This window comes from Pan troglodytes, chromosome 1 (assembly GCF_028858775.2).
Source record: "Pan troglodytes isolate AG18354 chromosome 1, NHGRI_mPanTro3-v2.0_pri, whole genome shotgun sequence".
NCBI classification, from domain to species: Eukaryota; Metazoa; Chordata; class Mammalia; order Primates; family Hominidae; genus Pan; species Pan troglodytes.
Genome location: NC_072398.2, coordinates 84,260,735 through 84,280,628, shown reverse-complemented (window position 1 = coordinate 84,280,628; position 19,894 = coordinate 84,260,735). Strand labels below are relative to the sequence as shown.

General features: G+C 40.2%; 1 protein-coding gene across 12 annotated transcripts in view; it reads left to right on the top strand.

The window, feature by feature from the left end:
• Positions 1–19,894, top strand: part of PBX1 (PBX homeobox 1) — a 326,500-nt gene that overhangs the window by 272,569 nt on the left and 34,037 nt on the right. For 8 of the 12 annotated variants that reach the window (XM_009436891.5, XM_063795753.1, XM_009436864.5 and 5 more), the window contains one exon: positions 14,612–18,473. The exons of 3 other annotated variants lie outside the window; for them this stretch is intronic. Coding sequence is in view for 7 of the 9 variants with exons in the window: in XM_009436864.5 (XP_009435139.1) it covers positions 14,612–14,704 (93 nt within the window). In the remaining 2 variants the exon portion in view is untranslated. Of the gene's footprint in view, positions 1–14,611; positions 19,853–19,894 lie in introns of those variants that run through there. One more of the 12 variants, XM_003308583.6, reaches the window with a different exon arrangement.

Sequence of the window (19,894 nt, the reverse complement as noted above, 5' to 3'; positions counted from 1 at the left end):
AAATAGAAACTTTCTAATAGATATCAGAAAGTTAAATTATAGTGTGATTACTTCACTATTACATTTTTCCTCTTTTGCCTTTTGCCGTTTCTCCCCTTTCTTCTTTCCCTTTATCCAGATAGACCCTTGACCTCTAGTCCTTAGGCCAAGCGAAGGGAATTGACAAGAACCTTATAGTGAAAGAATTTATGTTGCCTGGTGATAAGCATTTTGGAGACCGAATGATATGGAAAAGAACTCTTAAGAACTCAATTATGACTGTTCTGTTGTGTATCCTCTCAGGGTGGCATATGGAAGGCTTACGACTAGTTCATTTCTTTATTAAAATTAAATTTGGAAAATATTTAGACAGCTCTTTCCTGGATCTAGGCTACCCTACACCTTTATTGTGTCATATTTGGTTAACCAGCCTAGATAGTGACCCAGTGTTCATACATGAGAGCAGCATTTTAGATCAAGTGTTACTTCGCTGAGAAATGTGTGGTGCTCATTATAACAGAAGGCAAGACTGTTCTAGAATCTAGGTGTGAAGTATCAGTAGAGGTGGATTTTTAAAGTAAGTTAAAAGAATAAATATGATAGCCTGCAAGGGTAATATAATATAAATAGAACTAGAAAATTACATAGAAAATATAATTTTAAAAATTAGAATAGCAAGGAACTAAGAAAAAGAAAAGTAGGAAGAAAGAATTTAGTAATCAACTACAAAGCACTGGAAGAATAAAATTGGCAGGAGAGTGATAAAATTGCATGTAAATTGCAAAATGAAGGTTAAAAGCAATTAAGATACACAAGTACTGAAGAGAATAATAAAAACATAAAATAAGCTAGGATGAATAGTTAAAATAAATAACACCAGCTAAGAAGATACTTACAAAGATTAAAAAACAGATCAAGTAGTAATAAAATAAGGAAGTGGTTTAAGGCAGTAAATTAAAGAACAATTAAAAAACAATAAGGAGAGAAAATTAACAGGCCAAAATGACACTTAATAACTGTATTAATAGCTAACATTTATTGACTTCTTTCTATGTGGTAGACACTTTATGTACATTAACTTCTTTAATTCAAGTGTATTAAAATAATTAGGAATTTATTTTTGGGGTAAGCAAAAAAAAGTTCAGAGAAGGGAAAGCCAGGCATCAGGGCAATAACCCTCCCCTCGCTAAAAAAACAAAAACAAAAACAAAAACAAAACCTGAAGGTAAGCAAAATAGATCTGCAGATATCAATTTTCATTCCTTGTCTAATGTGGTGATTTTTGCAGTTGAAAAACACCCAGTACCTGCCCTGGTACTTTTCTTCAGATCACAGGTTCCCGAAGTGGCTAGCGTTATAAAATGAGCATTCTCTTTTTCTCTCGTCATAGATAAGATTGACCTTTGTTAGGGGCAAAGACGTTTTCAATCAGTAGAATCCATAGCCCAGAACCTATGGCAGTGGGCAAACATCTCATAAGCCCACTCATCTTACGTGACGTAGCTCAGGCCTATCTTCTGGAAGTACTTCCTAGTTCCTTCAGACTGTGCCTATGTACTACTTAGTACACTGGAGTTGGAGTGGGATTTTGTTTCTGACACTTACCTTTCATTCCTCTCTAGACCATAGAATTCTGAAGAGAAGGATCATAGTTTTATATCCTGTTCCTCAACTCAGGCCTGGTATACAGTAGGTGCTCAATGAATGCTTTTCAAAGTGAGCCTAGTTGAACCTGTTGTCAGTGGGTTTTGTGTGTATGTTTTTTTAACCAGCAACCGGTCTATTCTGACTGGATTTTCTGCCTGCCTTGAACCCCCACAAACATGTATTTTTGTGTTTCTATTATCCAGAGAATTTCTTCCACAAGAAAATGGCTTTTTGTACTTTTTTTTTTTTTCTGTTTACCACAGACTGGTACCCATCTTTTACCTCCAACTTATTTATATTGCATACCCTATAATTTTTATGCCAGAAATATTTTATGGGTGTATATATACCCTCGATATGGGTATATATATGTATATATGTATATGTGTGTGTGTGTGTGTATATATATATATATATTCAGAGCTCAGATATCTGTTACTGTTTTTTCTCTTTTCCATACTTTTCTTTGGGGCAGCTGTTATCTCTGTGGCCTTGAGCTTGATCCATAATTCATTCATTCACTCATTCACTCATTTGTTTAGCAGACGTTTTCTTGAGACTTATTATTACCCAGAATTGTGTCGGGCATTAAGGCAAAGAAAATGAAAAGGAGACCTAATGCCTGTTCTTGAGCAGCTCTCTGTCTTGATCTTGTTGTTTAGCCTGTTTCCATTGGCCCTATTTTTCTTTCTTTTTTTTTTTTTTTTTTTTTTTTGAGTCAGAGTCTCACTCTGTCACCCAGGCTGGAGTGCAGTAGCACAGTCTTGGCTCACTGCAACCTCCACTTCCTGGGTTCAAGCAATTCTCATGCCTCAGCCTCCCAAGTAGCTGGGATTACAGGCATGCCCCACCACGCCCGGCTAATTTTTGTATTTTTTAGTAGAGACGGAGTTTCACCATGTTGGACAGGCTGGTCTCAAACTCTGGACCTCAGGTGATCCACCCACTTCAGTCTCCCAAAGTGGTGGGATTACAGGCGTGAGCCACTATACCCGGCCAGCCCTATTTTTCATGGAAAGGAAAAAACAACTATTAACACTTTTCACAGGTTATTGTTGTATTTTGAAAAGAGTTATGAAATCACTTGCTAACTTTCTCTTCTCTGGGGAAAAGAGTCTGAGTTCCCTCAGCCTTTCTTCCTAAGACCTGTGGTTGGCTATAAATTGCATTGGTTGCTCTTCTCTAATGACCTCTGGAGATTGGCAACACCAAACAAAGACATGAGTTAGATATGGACTCTTCTTCAGACACTTTGTTTAAATTTTAAATTTTTTTCTGATTGCAAATTAGTATTTAATGTAGAAAATTTGGAGAATTCAGGAAAACCACAAAGAAGAAAATTTACTGTTAACTTTGTGCTCATAGCCTTCTAGCACTTTATGTGTAAGTGTGTTTTTTATGTGGGTGTAAGAAAGTTACATTTCCTTTTACCTACCTATATTACTAAAAATGTGTTATGAATATTTTCCATATCATTAAACATTCTTCTCAAGCATAACTTTAAATAACTGCATAGGAAACTGTTATAGGGAAAGTCCACAATGTGTTTAATCAATTTATACTATAGAACATTTTAGCTACTTTTGATTTTGGGTTTTTTTTTTTTTTTACTATTATTAATAACACGGTGGTAAGCTTTATAGTACAGAACATTTAATGCACATTTTCTGTTATTTCCTTGGATAAATTTCTAAAAATGGAATTGCTAGATCAAAGGGTATGCATAAGTTTATAGTCTTTGTGATGTATTGTAAACTTTTCTTCTAGGAACTTCTATTAATTTATGGTTCTCACTAACAGTTTCTGGTAGTTTCCATTTCCTCACACCCTCAACTGTTTTTCAGTCTTTGTCAATTATCAAATCATTAAATGGCATCTCGTTTTTATTTTAACTTGTATCCCTTGGGTTGCTAGTGCAATTGAACATTTTTTATATGTTTATTGGCCTTTTGTACATATTCTGGAAATGTTCATCTCTTTTCTTATTGATTTCTAAGAACTCTTATAATACAATAAGGATATTAATCCTCCTGCACTTGGCCAGCATTTAGTAAATAGAAGAAATTCTATTTCTGAGTGGAGGAGGACTCCTGTGGAATAAGGCCCCAAGTCTCATCCTATTTCTGTGTAAAGTTCTTCAGAGTGAAAGCTGGATTGTTGCCCTAGGAAAACTAAAGGCAGATCTGTAAGTGATACCAGTATTGATCTTAAAATAAATAAATTAATTAACCCTACAATCTGAACTAGCTTGACATTTCTATTTTTCTGATCTATGAAAAATCTCAGGTTGTAAAATAGTGCCCAAGAATTTTCTAAAAGAACCTAGAGATATGTTAGTGAAAAGTTTGGGGGGAGATCTGCCCTAGGCCTAGTATGACCCTAAGCCAAATAAATAAGTCCTTGGCTTGTTTATATAGCCAGGTTGAAGAGATAATAGTTACATCTATTAAAAAAGCTTTCTTATGACCTTTGCTACACTTAGGTCAAGAAAATGGTATTTTGAGTGACTAGATGTTTTATTTTGGATGCTCGATCAGTCTCCTTGTTTCTTTTACTATCTGTAAGATAACACGTTCTTCTCAGTTGTTGAACTTTGACATCTCACCATCATATGCTCTGCCCATCTTATTCCGTAGCAGCACACATAAAGAAAGGCCAAAGCAGACTCCTGAACCCACAGTACAGCTGGAAGGCTTCTACTGCAGAGATTCTGGGACTCTTTAAAAAGAAAAAAATAAAAATTTCAAAAAATCAAACCCCCTTACACTTGGATGAGAATTCCAGAATAAAAGAGGGTGTCCCCCAGCATCCCCTGAATATTTCTAGGGTGGTGTCAAGTGAATTCAAAATTCTTGAGCACATAGATTGTTTTCAAGCTCTTGTTTTCATTTCATCAGTAAATAGAATTTTAAAAACAACAATATCCTCCCATCAGGAAATTTGGCACAATGGATACTAGCACCCCGTTCTCGTACATTCTTGTCAACATTTTCTTTCTGCATCCCCCACCCCCAAGCCTGGGCCTGCTTCCCACTATATCTCCCCACAACCCTTCTGTTAGCTGTAATGACCCTGCAAACACTAAATGGCATTTGAGTGCATTAAGCAGCAAACTCTCTGGTGACATAGCAATTATGGCTCTGAAATAGATTTGGTGCGTCACGGAAGATAAGGGTTTTGAAAGTTTCTGTTGTGATTATAGCCTGTAACTCCCACAAATAATAGGCTTCAAAATAAGAGGCTGCCAACGGAGCCTTTGTGGCTTTGTCTCAGTGATGGCACGTAAATTGCTATTAATGTCCTAAGTGTACTTGAATATGCCAGTCTTTGGGATGTGGAGTTGGCTCAGTGTCTCTCTTTACACGGCATGTCATTGTTGGTCTGATAATCTGGGGTAATTGCTGTCTCTTGGATGGTCAGAAAAGTGTAAGGGGTTTAGCTTCCTGTGTGATGGTAAATAGCCTCAAAATTTACCCCACGACGGCAGGTTCACACATACTGGCTGTGTGTGTATTTCATGTGTAGCCACCGTTCACCGTTAAGATGTGTATACAATCTCTGTGTGTACTCTTAGTAAATAATAGCCTTGTCAACAAAGCCAAAGCAAAATCAAAGGTTATAAAAATGAAATGACGAATTCAGGGCTGTATAGGGTCAGCCAATCAGATAATTTATCTTGAGAGTTTGAAAAAGAAAAAGAATACCCTTACTTGAATTATCTAGGTTTAGCTTTATGAGGAAGCATAACTGTCTTATGTTACGTAGCTACTCTTTTCTAGTGTAAGTAGCATCTGTGTGTCTGTCTATATTCTTTAGGTACTATGAGTACATTCGAAATGTATATCAGCTCTACGTGAATATAATAAATGTGGAAATTATGCATGTTGTCGAATGCTGTTTGTTGATGTTTAGAAGTGTGTTTTTGTTTTGGTTTGTGCAGCTGTGCGGGCAGAGGTTATTTATTCAGATATAAGTAGAATTCTCTGCACTAAGACACCTTTGTTTAGCTAAAATCAAGCTGAGCTTATTTTTCTTTGCCAGGAGATCAGGATAGCCTTTGGAAAAGTAAGAAAATAAAACTTGAAGCTTTAGCCTCTTGTATGTCCATTTAGCCTAAGGACCTTAAGTCTGTAAGACATGAACGCGTTATGTGTAACTGTCCTATTTGTACTTTTAACAGAAATGGAAAAGCAACTCAACCCAAAACCTGGAAATGCACACCATCTCCTATACTGTGTGAGTTATGGAGAGGCTCAGCTAAAACCACCCCGTGTCTCAGATCCCTTATATGGCATTATTAATCCTGGATCTTCGCAACAGATTCATTAGAAAAGAATAAAGCTAAGAAGGAGCCAGAGTAGATCTTGATCTCAGAGTTGATGTATTATACAAGCGCACTTTAATAATGTGGCATTAGGATGTTGGCAGGAGGGCACACTATGATGGTGCTACAGTTGATGGAATCTTCCAGTTGGTGACTGAGCACCCCTTAGCAGTTAGGGTGCATGCAAGATAAAATTCAAGGTAGTAACTTGTAACAAGAGAGTTTGTTTTCATACCGTGTGAACATGGATCAGATATACCATCTTACTCTTAGGTCTTAGACCAGAACTCTGCCTTGCCAGTGTACGTTAAGCCATATTCACTGGCAAGATGGTGCTGCCCATGGTCCAGCCTCAGAAGCATAGCCCTGCAGGAGCAGAGCTTGTCTTGTTCAAAACCAAGTTTGATGAGGTGGATTGTTGCTTAGTAGCAGGAGATATTAGAATCCTCGGACTTTTCTGAGGCCAGTCTTGTGATTCATATGTTCTAGCATCTTAATAAACAACATAGGGATTCCCAAAGGTGAACTGAAGAGCACAAGTCACCTGCCTTTAGCCGTGAGCATCCAAAGTAGCTGTGCTCTGCATGTGGAGCCCACACATTGTCCCACAGCCCCGTCTTTTGAAAATTGAAATGTCCAAAAAGCAGTAGCAGGCAGTGGGTACTAAGTCTGGCAAATCCTGGGTTCTGAGATCTAGTTTTCTCTCCTGAGAAGTAGGAGTAAGAGTTCACACTAGATTTGTGTACCACTGTGTATTTGTGATCCAGAGCAAGAGATGGACCTATAACTGTGCAGTTATGCTGGGCACCTGCAGCCAAGCCATCCAGTATTCACAGGAACGAGACACCAAGGGAAGGCTTCAAAGCCATCATTTCTCCATCCATTCAATCAAGTGCTTAATTGAGCAGCTGCTGTGTCAAACATGAGCCTAGTCCTGTAATGGCTTGTTGTTGAATGATTTACCATCTCATTGAGGATAAATATCAAAGCGCTTCATGTAGCCTGCAAGTCTGGGCATGGCTAAGTCCTCTCCTCTCCGGTCCTGTCTTGCTTCACTTACACTGTTCTCCCCTGTTCCATTCTTTCTGGCCTGCTTTGAGTCCCTTGGAGACTCTGGAAAGGCTTCCCTTTGCCCCACTCTTGGCTTGTCTGTTTTCTGTTCACCTTCAGGCTGATTTTCCGTAAGCCCAAGTGAGGTCCCTCTTTTGTACTGTCTCCTAGCACTTATTGCCATCTAGAATCTGTATACATTATTTTGATAATATAGCAAATGTCAATTTCCTGCAAAACAGTAAACTCCTTGAGAGCAGAAATAAGATTTTTTTAACTTATTTTATCAACCACTGTATGCCCAGTATGTAGCACAAGTGGGCACTGAATACGTATTTACGTAATTAAAAACTAAGTGATTACAGCCAAAAACATATGGTGCTCACTTGGAGATTTTAAATGATAAATAAAAGTTGCACGTAGTTTTAAATGTCAAAATGAAGGATCAGTAAGTCAGTGGTATTAGAGGCTAGAGACATGGGTGATGTGTGCCTTGAAGAAACCTACAAGAAGAAGGTGACTCTCAAGCTGGGCCTTGAAAGATGACACGGATTTGTAGAGACCAGAGGAGATAGACAGGCAAAGGCAAAAAAATCCTCTCACTTGACTTCTCCGTACAGTAAAGGAAGGATTCTCACTTTGACAATGAAAAATTATTATTTGTTTGCAGCAGCGTAAACTACAAAAGTCTTTGCAGCAAGGATTTCTATTCTCCACCAGGAATGGCTGATTGCATTGCACTGCTAATCTTTCTGAACATAGAGACCTATAAACAAGATCTCAGGATTCAAGAGGCTTGATGGGAGCCAGACTAGAGAGGGGTTTGGTGGTGTGGCATTGATGTGAAGCCACCAGGGGCTAACCTAGTGGTAGGTGGCAATTAGAGAGGATACCCTGGCAGTCAAAGGACTATGGAAACAGGAATCCTAGAGCCAGCAGCATGAGTTAATCCAAGCAGAGGATTGGCTTCTGGGAAGTATGATGGCAGGTAGTAGTTGGTGAGCAGTATTCCAATAACAAGAGCAAGTCACTTTCTCGGTCTTTAAGGAACTGTAATAAATAGCAGAAAATTAAGCAAAGCTAGGCATAAGCTTGGTAGAGATGGTCTCAACCACAAGAAAGAAGTTCCTATATGAAGACACTGATGCAAAATGTCCAAGTAAGACAAGTGGCAAAATTGATTCTGAGTTACCTATGGTACCAAACTAGGCCAGAAGAAAATTTCTTCTGTCTGAGAGCACATGTTATTCCCATATAGGGTTGCCAGATTTAGCAAATGGAAATACTACATGGGATATACTTATAAAATTACAGTGTAACAGGGCATCCCATATTTTATCTGGCAATGTCATTCCTAGATCCTAAGAGGGAAGCTGAATCTGTATATGGGTCTCACACCGGAGAGAGAAAAGATAGGGGCTCAAGGACACAACAGGCCATTAGGAGACTATGTCTGTTTTGCATTTTTGCAATTCCCACTGTGCTTAGGGTGGTAACTGGGATACAGATGCAGGATGGGTTGTCTTCTCCTTGTGCCTTTCTGGAGAACACTCCTTGTTAAGATGGTGTGCTAAGCTGTGGCACTGCAACTGTCAGGTTCCAGTGTCCTTCTCAATTGCTTTCCCTAAACGCAAAACAAAACAGTATAAATATTAATTATCATTGCTTGTTTGGGATAAGCTATGAAGCACCAAATCTCCCTGATGCCAGTTTAGTAAGAGAAACGTTCACTGCCTGAAGATTAAAGTTACCCAGAAACTTGGCAGTGCTTCTGCTCTGTCTTTTGAGTATTTTCTAGGTGTACACAGCTATTTACATATAGTTGGAATGAATTATGGAGGTCAGGGATCTGATGCCATATGTCTCTCCATGCCCATGTTGGGGGATGGATGTCACAGTGCCACCAAGTGTTTCTTTACTTCGTCCTATGCCTCTCCAAGAAACATTTATCAAAATCGGTGATGTGTCGGGCACTGTGGTGGGCACTTTGGAATAAAAGATAAATTCCACACCCTTGCTTTTATGGTCGGGTAGGTGAAACCGACATGTGAAGGAACACACGCAATACAGCAGCACATGGTGCTGTGACAGAGGCACATACTTAGAACTGGGGGCCTGCAGGAGGAAGAAACAAAAAGCATGGCCAGGGGACAGATGGATGTGCAAAGATATTCAAATTCAGTCTTACAAAGCAGCCAAGGTGTGAGTGAGATGTAATTGGAGGAGTGAGGGCACGGCATTCAAGGGGAAAGAAGCGGGCATGAGATGGCTGCTCTGTCCTGGGAAATTCATGGGAATGTAAATAATTGTGTTGATAGGGGAAGTAAGCAAGATCAAGGCTGTGGCAGAGCTGCTGAGGACATTGAACCTCATCTTGAGGCCAATGGGTAGCCATTGAAGATTTCAACAGGGAGATGACATGCACAGAATGACACTTTTGAAAGATAGCTCTGGTGGCAGCTAGAGATAGGACTGGAGGAATACCCAGACCGGGCCTGGATCTGTTTTCCACTGTAAAATTCCCCAGGAAAGTTTGAATCTTTTGACGTCCCTAAGGGGGCTTTCCAATAGCATCTTTTCAAAGTGCTGTCTGTGTAATCTTGGGAAAGTGTTAAGCATATCAGGAAGACATATTTCTTCTAGCTTGATAGAAGAATGATGAATCTAGGATGTGACCTCTACTGTGTGAGCTGATGTCTCCCTGATATATAGTGGCTCTGTGTGTGTTTGCATAGAGAGGGAAAGAGGATGCATCCGTGTCTCTGTTTTTCTTCCCGGCCGTTCCCAACAGTGACTGGGTGATTGAGGGGCTGGAGCACGTGCAGCTCCTCACCCACGCTGAAGGCATCTCTAGTAATGGCATCTGGCCCATATGCAGATCTAGCTCCACTCTGTGCTGACATCAGCCGGTTTGTGGCACCTCAGCGTATTTCTGGGTTGCAAATGAGAGTTTCTTAGTGCCAGGCTTGCTTGGGCTGTCACATCAGGTGATGAATTCTCTGCATCAACGGTGTGCTGCTAAGGTAATCGCAGAGGAAGAGTGGGAAAAAGAGGAGACGGGGCAGGTGGTTCTCAGCCCTGCAGCCGCTGCTCAGGGCTAAAAGCAGCACTGGATCCACAACAGGGAGGGAGAAGCAACTATCTGTGGTCCCCGTTCTGGTTCAAGGAGGGTGGTAGAGAAAAGGCAGGGTTTTGGTTGCAATTCTGTGTCCCGTGTCCTGTCAGGAGAAACCACGTGGGTTTTCCCATCTGCCATTGCCCCATCCTTGGCTCAAGAGCTAGCTCCCTCTACCTCCTCAGACAGGCATGTTTTGCATTACCTTTTAGGTGAAGTTCTAGCAAAATTTGGTGTATATCAAATTATATGCCAAATTCTTTAGGGTAGACCATAGAGTAAATAGTCATTTTTATTCCTGAAACACTTTGTTTCCAAATATCTTTGTGTTTTGGAAATCCAGATTTTCTTATCTTGGGAACCTGCTATATTTTATCTTAGTTTTATATTCTATGAGCTTCTCTCTTGGTGAGCTCCAGGTTGAGCCTGCTCTGCTGGCTTAGGCTTCATCTGGTAGAATTAAAAGTTACATTGGGTCACACTTCCCAGGTGTTGCATCACAGGCCACAGAATTACCTATATAAAACTGAGTGCAAATGTAGACACTCTTCCACTAAAATGTTTTTAGCAATTAAAAGGGTACCTTTGGTTTTGCAGATTTTACCTCCCACCCTGTGACCCCTCCGTGTGGTTTATGACATTAGCATTTCTAAGGGTGTGTTCATTATAAAGAATTGTTTGCATCAGAAAGTAGAGAGGGAAGCTGAGGTGCAGAAAAAAAATAAAAATAAAAGTCTTATTTTCCACCCCGCCCCCACCCACCGCACAGTTGTTAATGGAAGCATCCTCTCCTCTCACTCTGCCCAGAGATAAATAAACACACAAAGGCGGAGTTTCCTACTTAATATTCACCCACAGTCGAGGTAGAGGGAAGGAATTGCTCCCCAGGGTTAACATGGCAGTAAGCGAGGTCAGCTGTTTCCCAAGACGGTGCAGCCTCTGAACGTCTTCCATTACAGCTAGAATGATACAGCTGAAGCAGCCGAAGTGATTTACAGGAAACCCAGTTAACTTGAGTTTGCTTGCAGTTTCTATCTTATGATGGTTTTAGCAGTAACAGCAGCAAATAATATACCGTCCTATAAAGCACCTCTAGAGAAAAGAATTCTTCCACATTCCCCAGCATGACATGCTTCTTCTAAAAAGTATTTGTGTTTCTCTAATTTAAACCCTATAGGCTACAATGTCCTAAATTTGGTGAGAAGTGGGAGGTCATAGCTGGCATATCCTGGAATAGGGTGGCCAAAAGTCTCATTTTGCCCAGGCTGTTGGGGTCTACTGGGATCTGAGACTTTAGGTACTAACATGGGAAAGTCCTGGGCAAACTGGGATGGATGGTCACCAAATCTGAGGGTGTGTGTGTGTGTGTGTGTGTGTGTATGTATCTGTGTGCATGTTTATGGTTGGAGGGGGAGTGGAGAAAAGGGGAGTGAAAGAGGTTTTGTTTAATGTATTTCTTTTAGCTAGAAGGTTTTATATATTCTTCACTAGGTCAACTAGAATAATATAATGCTGGTTTTGAGATCAGCTTGAAATAATTCCTGTTTCTCCCATCTGTGGGTTCTCTGTACCCCCTAACATCTTACACACTGGTCTGAGAAAACAGAACTTTTTAAAGAAAAGAGATCAAATTTTTACTATTTGAGTTATTTCAGGTCTGGGATGACTCAAGAAGTCTCCCAGAACCTTCTGGGCAATATAGAATGCCTTGTCAATTCCTTCTTAATGAAACACCACAGAACTAATTTTCTTTACTAATGGCTTCATTTTTTGCACCACTTATTGTTATCTTAATGGAATTATGTCATGGCTAAAATGATAGAGTGGTGATTTGTGAGCAATGTAATAGAACTCCATTGTTCCATGACCTATGACATGTACGCTCACTGCTTTCATAGAGCTTCCTTATCTGCTTATTTTATACCAGGGTGATTCTAAGATACATGCCTTTTTTCTTTCTTTCTTTCTTTCTTTTTTTTTTTTTTTTTTACCAGAATTTTACTCTACTTCATGACATTGTACTTAAAAACTTAAAAACTTAAAAACTTTAAAAAAAAGTTTTCTTAAATGTCTGTACTGCTGAGTCATTTTTATTCCTGAAACACTTTGTTTCCAAATATCTTTGTGCTTTGGAAATCCAGATTTTCTTATCTCGGGAACCTGCTGCATTCCCCAGTGTGACGTGCTTCCTCTAAAAAGTAGGACCCCTACCTCCTGCCCCTACAGATACACTCCTGCCTGCCTGCCTGTCTGTCTACCTACCTATCTGTCTACCTGCCTACCTACCTATCTATCTACCTGTCTGTCTACTTATCTATCTATCTAAATATCTATCTGGTAAACATTCACATATAAAAATGAGTAGGAGAAACAGATACCAAAGCAATTATGTGTGTCATCAAAGCTGAATAATTTTCCCCAAGTAGTAGGATTATGGATGCATGCTGTATATTTTGTTTTTTATGCTTTCTAATTTCCCAAATATTATCGATAAGTATATCTTATTTTTATTTTAAAAAATGACATTAAAGGATCTTCTTTGGGAAAAATGAACGTGGCCGCCATTCTTAGTCAGCCTAAAATGGCACCAGAATCTATATTCCTGGTTGGGATGGGAGGCTACAATATTATCACCCCTATGGCAGACTTTCATTAGGAATTTGAATGAATTCTGTTCTTGATTCTGGTTATACTACAGAGTCTTTGCCCCCAAAAGTTGGAAAAGCTTTCTGTTATGACAGAAAGAATTATTTTCCTCCTTATTGTTCTCCGTCTAATCTGTTTATCACAAACAGCAGGGGGAAATGTCCTCCAACAGAGAAAAGGAGTGAGAGGAGTGACTTGATTGGGTTAGGAGATGGGAGATTGGAACTTGAGAGCAGTTATTTGCTGACCCAAGATTGGGGAGCGGTGTTCTTGGCATTGCTCAGGATGCCCTCTTGGTATCCAGATCTGCTTTTCAGTGAGGTGTGAACAAAACCTACCCTGTTGCTGAAGTAACTGGTAGGAGCTGCTTTGAATTAAAAGCCTGGCTTTCCTGGGAAAATTGGAGCATCATTTGGGTGAGCCAATGATAAAGAAAGCCAAGTGGTTGAAAAGCGCAGAGAAAATGGAGCCCGAATTCAAAGATCTCAAGGCCTGTGTTCTCAGTCGTGAACCGGGACACCTGCTTTTCTCTTGCACCTCTGCTCTCTGATGAATAAAATGGGAACGGACATTTCTAGCACCTATCAAGTGCCAGGCACTCTCCAGGTGCCATGGAGTATGCAAGAGTTGAAGTGGTGCTCCCTCCCAAACAGCAACAATAATACCTGCCCCATCTCCCCCAAATTTTTCAGAGAATGAGAGGATAGTACAATAGAAAACATTTTACCAGGGATGTCTCAGACCTGATCTGTTCAACATGAACTACAAAGGAACACAGTAATCGAAGGGGGGAAAGGCATTTTAGCACACTTATATTTCAATGCTTTAAAACATATAAGCAATCATGAATTATGCATCACGAATTAACCACTATAGCAAAGCATTCTTCAACTATTTTAGTGCTGGGATTTTTTTGAAAGGGGTGGTTACTAAACAGATTTTTTTAGAACAGTTTTAACAGTTTTATTGTTGGGATGCTCCTGGATCTAGAGTCTTGTAAAATGATCTCCAAATATTGATCAAGCCTATACCTTCCCGTCTCACCACCTCTCTGGATATATTCACACAAACTAGTCCTTATGGCCTTGGCACCATTGTTGTATCTGTTATAGTCACCTGAATTAGCCTCTGTACTTTTCAAAACTCACCTCAAAGAGTGCTCCCTCTATGAAGTATTTCCTGATATTGCAACAAAATGTGATGTTGTTTTCATTTGAAACTTCATAGCAATGGGACTCTATCATTTATTAGGTTCTGCCTTGATTTATAAGTTCATTCGTGGGCTTATCTCCCTCCTTGAACACGTGAACTACATCTCACTCATCATTATATACCCACAAGCATCTAGTATAGAACCTTGTGCAGAACAAATACCTGGAATCCCATAAATACATGGGACATCCAGCGTCAGAAAGAACCCTAGAAAGCATTTGAGCCAACCTTCTTATTTTTCAAAAAAGAAGACTAAGGTCAAATAGGTGAAGGTGCTTTACCATCGACATTAGCTAGTTGTTGCCAGAGCCAGAACCAAAACTTGAGTCCCTTGACCTGCAGGACAGCTGTCATTTCACTGCTGGCTGGGACTTAATTACAGAGTCTTTGGGAAGTATAAACACATCATACTAGTGGGAGGTATTAACATCATATCCAGAGGCTCACTGGGAGGACCCAAACTTATTTGAGGGTGGGGGCAATATTATCACCCACAGTTATAGTTGCCCATTTGATGAGTGTCTCCATGTGCCAGGCACTATGCTAGGTCCTTTACACAAGATGCCTCATTGTCATTGTCTGCTGAAAACAGCCACCCAATCTCAGAGGACTGACTTCTCTCCCTTTTTCCCTTCTAGGCTAATGGAGGTTGGCAGGATGCTACTACCCCTTCATCAGTGACCTCCCCTACAGAAGGCCCTGGCAGTGTTCACTCTGATACCTCCAACTGATCTCCCAGCAATCGCATCCCGGCTGACCCTGTGCCCCAGTTGGGGCAGGGGCAGGAGGGAGGGTTTCTCTCCCAACGCTGAAGCGGTCAGACTGGAGGTCGAAGCAATCAGCAAACACAATAAGAGTCTCCTTCTCTTCTCTTCTTTGGGATGCTATTTCAGCCAATCTGGACACTTCTTTATACTCTCTTCCCTTTTTTTTCTGGGTAGAAGCCACCCTTCCCTGCCTCCAGCTGTCAGCCTGGTTTTCGTCATCTGCCCTGCCCCTGTGCCTCTGTCCTAGACTCCCGGGGTCCCCGCCCTCTCTCATATCACTGAAGGATATTTTCAACAATTAGAGGAATTTAAAGAGGAAAAAAATTACAAAGAAAATAATAAAAGTGTTTGTACGTTTTCATGCTGGTGGTTTGAGGAGCCAAATTTACCTCACTCGAATCCCTCACTCCCTATGTTAACAGGCAATCCTTCTCTGTTTCTCTTATTACTCTCACTACCTCTTAGCAGGAATACGCCACATTGCCCTACTCATTCCAGGCCTCCCTGCTTCCTCTTGCTCTTCCTCCCTGGGGACAGTACTGATTGGAACACTTTCCTCCTCTTCCTTCCTAGCCCCAGCTATTCACTGGGGACTGTCATAGCTGGGATTCTAAAGGTGCCACATTTTTCAGTTTCATCTCCACTAGGTTGGTTCCCGGGCAGGAAGTCAGGCAGCAGGGAAGGACACGGGAACAACAGGTGGAGAATTCCTACAGGCTTTCTTATCCTGCTAGCAATAGCTCTCAGTTTCAGAGGCACAGTCTTTGGAGACCATTCAGCACTCAGAAAGCAATATTTAGAACCTATTGCAAAACTGGGCCTGAGTTAGGCATGGTGATGAATGCATCAGCAAGGAATAGAAAGTTCTTATCGTGAAACCCTTCAACCTCAACTATGCCTTCATAGACACACACGTTCATGCACATGTAGGCACATGTACCATCTCACATCTTCACTTTCCCGAGATGCCATATACAATTACCTACATTAATAACTGTAGCACTATACCTTATGAGCCCGAGAGAGGGAATTAGTGACTCTAAGTGAAGGTCACTGACACAGAGAAGCAGTATGTGTCTGGGGCTTCCAGGACCTGCAGGCCCACTAGCGTGCACTTACCAGAATGGCATACACAGGACCTGATCATGAGGAAGACCAGGTTTCCAGTGTAAACTACTCTTGTTCCCACCACCTCTGGAGCACTCAGGGAGCCACATACAGTACTTACAATGTCTTTAATGGACTTGATTCTGTTTAATTTTTTGTTTTATATTAGGCACACTGTATTAATTTTCCAAAATGTTATACCACACTATGTTCTTGGTCCTGACCTATTGCTCTGGAGGAAAGAGTTGTATAAGAACGTGGCTCATGTGACTTTTGCTAGCTTCATTTGAGGACCTGAGAATCATGGGGAAAGGGAAGGTAATGTTTTCATTGAAATCATCACAGTGATTTTTATTCCCTGGGAACACAGCGTGTACTAAAAATACATGAGAAAATAGCATGTACATGAAAACTATTCTCAAAAGTCACCTGAGCTCACCATCTTCATAGCCAACCCTACCAGTTATAAAGATGGCAGCTCTATCACTTGATTAAGTGGGAGGTGGTCAAATATTTTGGTGCCTCATTTTCTTCATCTGTGAGACGGGAACTGTTATGCCTGGCTTACTAAGAGGCTGGTGAGAGGCTGAGAAGTTGATTTTGTTCATATCCAATCTGTAAATGCGAAGTCAGGGGAAGTAATGTCCCTGAAATAAACGGGTTCATGCCATCTAGGGACAATAAATGGTTTTCTTGTTGTAACTTCTGGTTAATATCAGTACCTTGATGTCATCACCGTGATGACAAAGAGAAGAGTTATTGTTGATCTTCTTGGTTTTGGTCTGTCTGGTTTCTTAGGATAAAGAAAAACTTCCAAACTAGAAAAACAGGCCCTGGTTCCCTTAGTTTGCACTTGAACCCAATATGTTGCCTTGTACATACTTGGTCCCTGTCACACTGACTGCTTGGGAGGCTTCCAGGGAGAAGTATGAGACCCTGAGGGGTGAGAATGGGCAGCTAGCAAGAACATGGAAATTCTGCTTGGCACTACAGTCATGAATAGAAAACACTGTGTGTGCTCAGGGGAGCAGGGGATGCCACTGAAGAAACTCGAGGGAATGTGTATTTGAAGGAAATGCAAAAACTAAGTATTTAGCAAAATGAAATTATGCCTTGATGACTAAAAGGCACTGGAAAGGTTGTGTCTACTAACTTCTGCCCTAATCAGAACAGATGCCTAGAAGGAGCATTTTTGTGACAACTTCATAGTGATTAGAATCAGTGGAGAACTCCATCTTAGTGGCAGGAATATAATGAAACTACCCACACAAGAACATGGTTGGATCACATTTGCTTGACTTAGGGCAAAGTACGAAAGAGAGACAAAAGGGTTCTCTTGGAAACAAGAAGAGTGACTCCAGATGTGGCCTGAATAATTGCCATGTTAAGTTAATGCAAAAGATCAGAACAGTGCTACATTTGCACAGGCAGTTTCTCTCCGGGCAGTAGTTTTCACTGATGATCACCTTTCACAGCATTTTCCCCAACCAGCATTTCACTTAGTCTTCTCTATACCCAGCACCTCCCCCGGCACCCCCTGCAAGCCCACTATCACTTCCGACTTCCAACGTGGCATCCGTGAGATCTGTCCACATTAGGCGAAGCAGGAGAACACTGAGAGCAGCAGGATGGGTTTGGAAAGAGCATGCCTCTGGAAACACAGCTTCCTGGGAATTCACATGAGGCCAGTCCTACAGATAGCAAGATGCACCCCAGGATTTCTTCATTTTCTAATAGATGTGGGAGTGCTCCATTTTCCCCGACAGCGAATTTCCCCTGAGAAATGATACTAGACCCTGGGTTTGCCCACCTTGTAACTCTTCCTTATCTCCTCCTTTTCATCCCTAATTCCTCCTCCCTCTGGCGTGGAATTGACGCCCGTGCAGTACATTTGCCAAGTGGCACCTTCTTTCAATTTATGTTTTATTTTGCTATGGTGGTGATTCTTTATTTGCTGGTTGTCTTTTCTCACACATCTTTCTCTCTCTGTCTCTCTCTTTCCTGCTTTTTGTTTTTCTGCCCAGAAAAACCTGACTTCGATACCAAAAAAGATGAAACTACAGAAACTCAAATTTAAAAAAAACTTTAAAAAAAACAAAAAAATACTCAACGATTCTTTCAGCTTTATTAACATTTTCCATTGTTTCTTGCGACTTGTGTCTCGTTCTTTGTAGTATTGATGATGAACATTTGATAATGAATGTTCTTGTATATTCAGATAAAGAAAAAAAAAAACCAAAAAAGCGGTCTGAATTTAATAGTGTTTATAATAAAAATTTTAAAAATGACCCTCATAGCACGCAAAACAGGATGGGGAATTTCCCCTCTTCTTTCTGTGACAATGCGCATCATTCCTGCATTAGTTTTTAACACCAAACTACCTACATTCATCATTTCCCTCATTTTTCTTTTATTTTCTTGCATTTGTGAATTAGTTCAAGAATGCTAGAAAAGTGTCGAGTTGTGCACATCCATTTCTTGTTTCACAATGTTTAAAAGTGACAGTAATTCATTTTGTAAACTAAAAAAAAAAAAGGTTGGAATAGTGAGCATAATAGGTACAACCTAACACATTATTATGTTTATTAACTTTGAGACCCAGAAATAAATTCTTTTCTTTTCTTTATTCTTGCTCTTAAAAATACAAAAAAAAAATGTTTTGTTTTGTGTTATTTTTGGTTTTGTTTATTGGGGGGGCTTTTTTTAATTGTCAGGATTATGATCTTGCTGTTTTTCTTCAATATGTATACAAGGTGATGTGAAAAGATGACTTGGGCAGAGTAGTAAGAACAAGTAGGCTTGTTCTTCTACTTTGCTTCAGAATTCAGTTAATGCCAAAAGCAAAGATCAAGCCCATGTTGATGTCTCGTTGCTCACCTGCATTTCCAGAGAGTGTGACACTCATGCAGTCCCTGAGAAAAATAAAATCAGGGACATACTTCTCCTTTTAGCCTTTTAAAAATTCAAAACATTTAGTCCAAGGGAACTTTTTATGCTATCAGGAAAGGTTTTTGCTGTTTTTGATTCTGATTATCACAGCCAAGTACTTTGTTTTATTTCTCCCTAATTAATAACTACATTCCATGAGGCCTCTTCCAACCAGAGAGGCCTTTACTTCCAGGAGAGTCCCGCAGGAGATGCTGGTATGATGGGCGCCATTGGTTAAGTAAACTACATGCAGGAAGAAGTCCTTGGGGCCAGTCTGCCAGCTGAGTCCTGGTTTTGGATGAAGAGTTAATGAGATATTGGGCCAGGCTCAATGCTGTAGTTTTAATGCTAAGAGGTTATGTTTACTTCACAGAGTACACCTCTTAGTAACCTCTGACTTAGGCAGCTGCTTGAAGCAAATTGCAAAACTGGCTTGATTTGGAATGTTTTTATTAGAGGAAAAAAGAAAGCCATATTATCTGGGAAAAATTTCATTTTAAATACCATTATTCAACAAATTATGTTCAGAAAGTGGTCAGAACTTAAGCAAGAAAAGTAAAGAAAGAATGCAGAATTGTGGAGCAACGCTTTAGGAAATATTTCTACCTGAACACTTGTACTCTTGAAGTCACAACAAAATAATGATGAGCTTTTCACATCACCTTTATGGTTTCAATCCCTAGCTCAAAGCTTCCTGGAATCTTTTATTTTTTGTAAACTTTTTTTTCTTTTGTTAAAATAAAACATTCAATGTTTTTCTCCTTTTCTCTCTTATTACTTCTGTTCTTTGGCATTTTCAATTTGAAATGCTTTCCTTTGGTTGTTGGTTTTATTCTCCCCCTACCCCTCCCCTTTTCTTATTATTCAGAATATAAACCTGCAAAGCTCTGCTCTGTTTTGGTTTTGAAAGTTTAAGCTTTTCTGCTTCTGTGAGAGCACAGGCTTCTGTCCCTTTTGATTCCAACTGAACTTTTGTGTTCTCTAATGATACTAACACGGTGTAGGTTTTACAGTCTCCTAATTTGTACTGGTAATGCATATTCCAAATAAATAGTTTCTTTTGTTGCAAAAAAAAAATACTTGTATTTTGTGCACATTTCTTTTCTTACATGCTGGCAA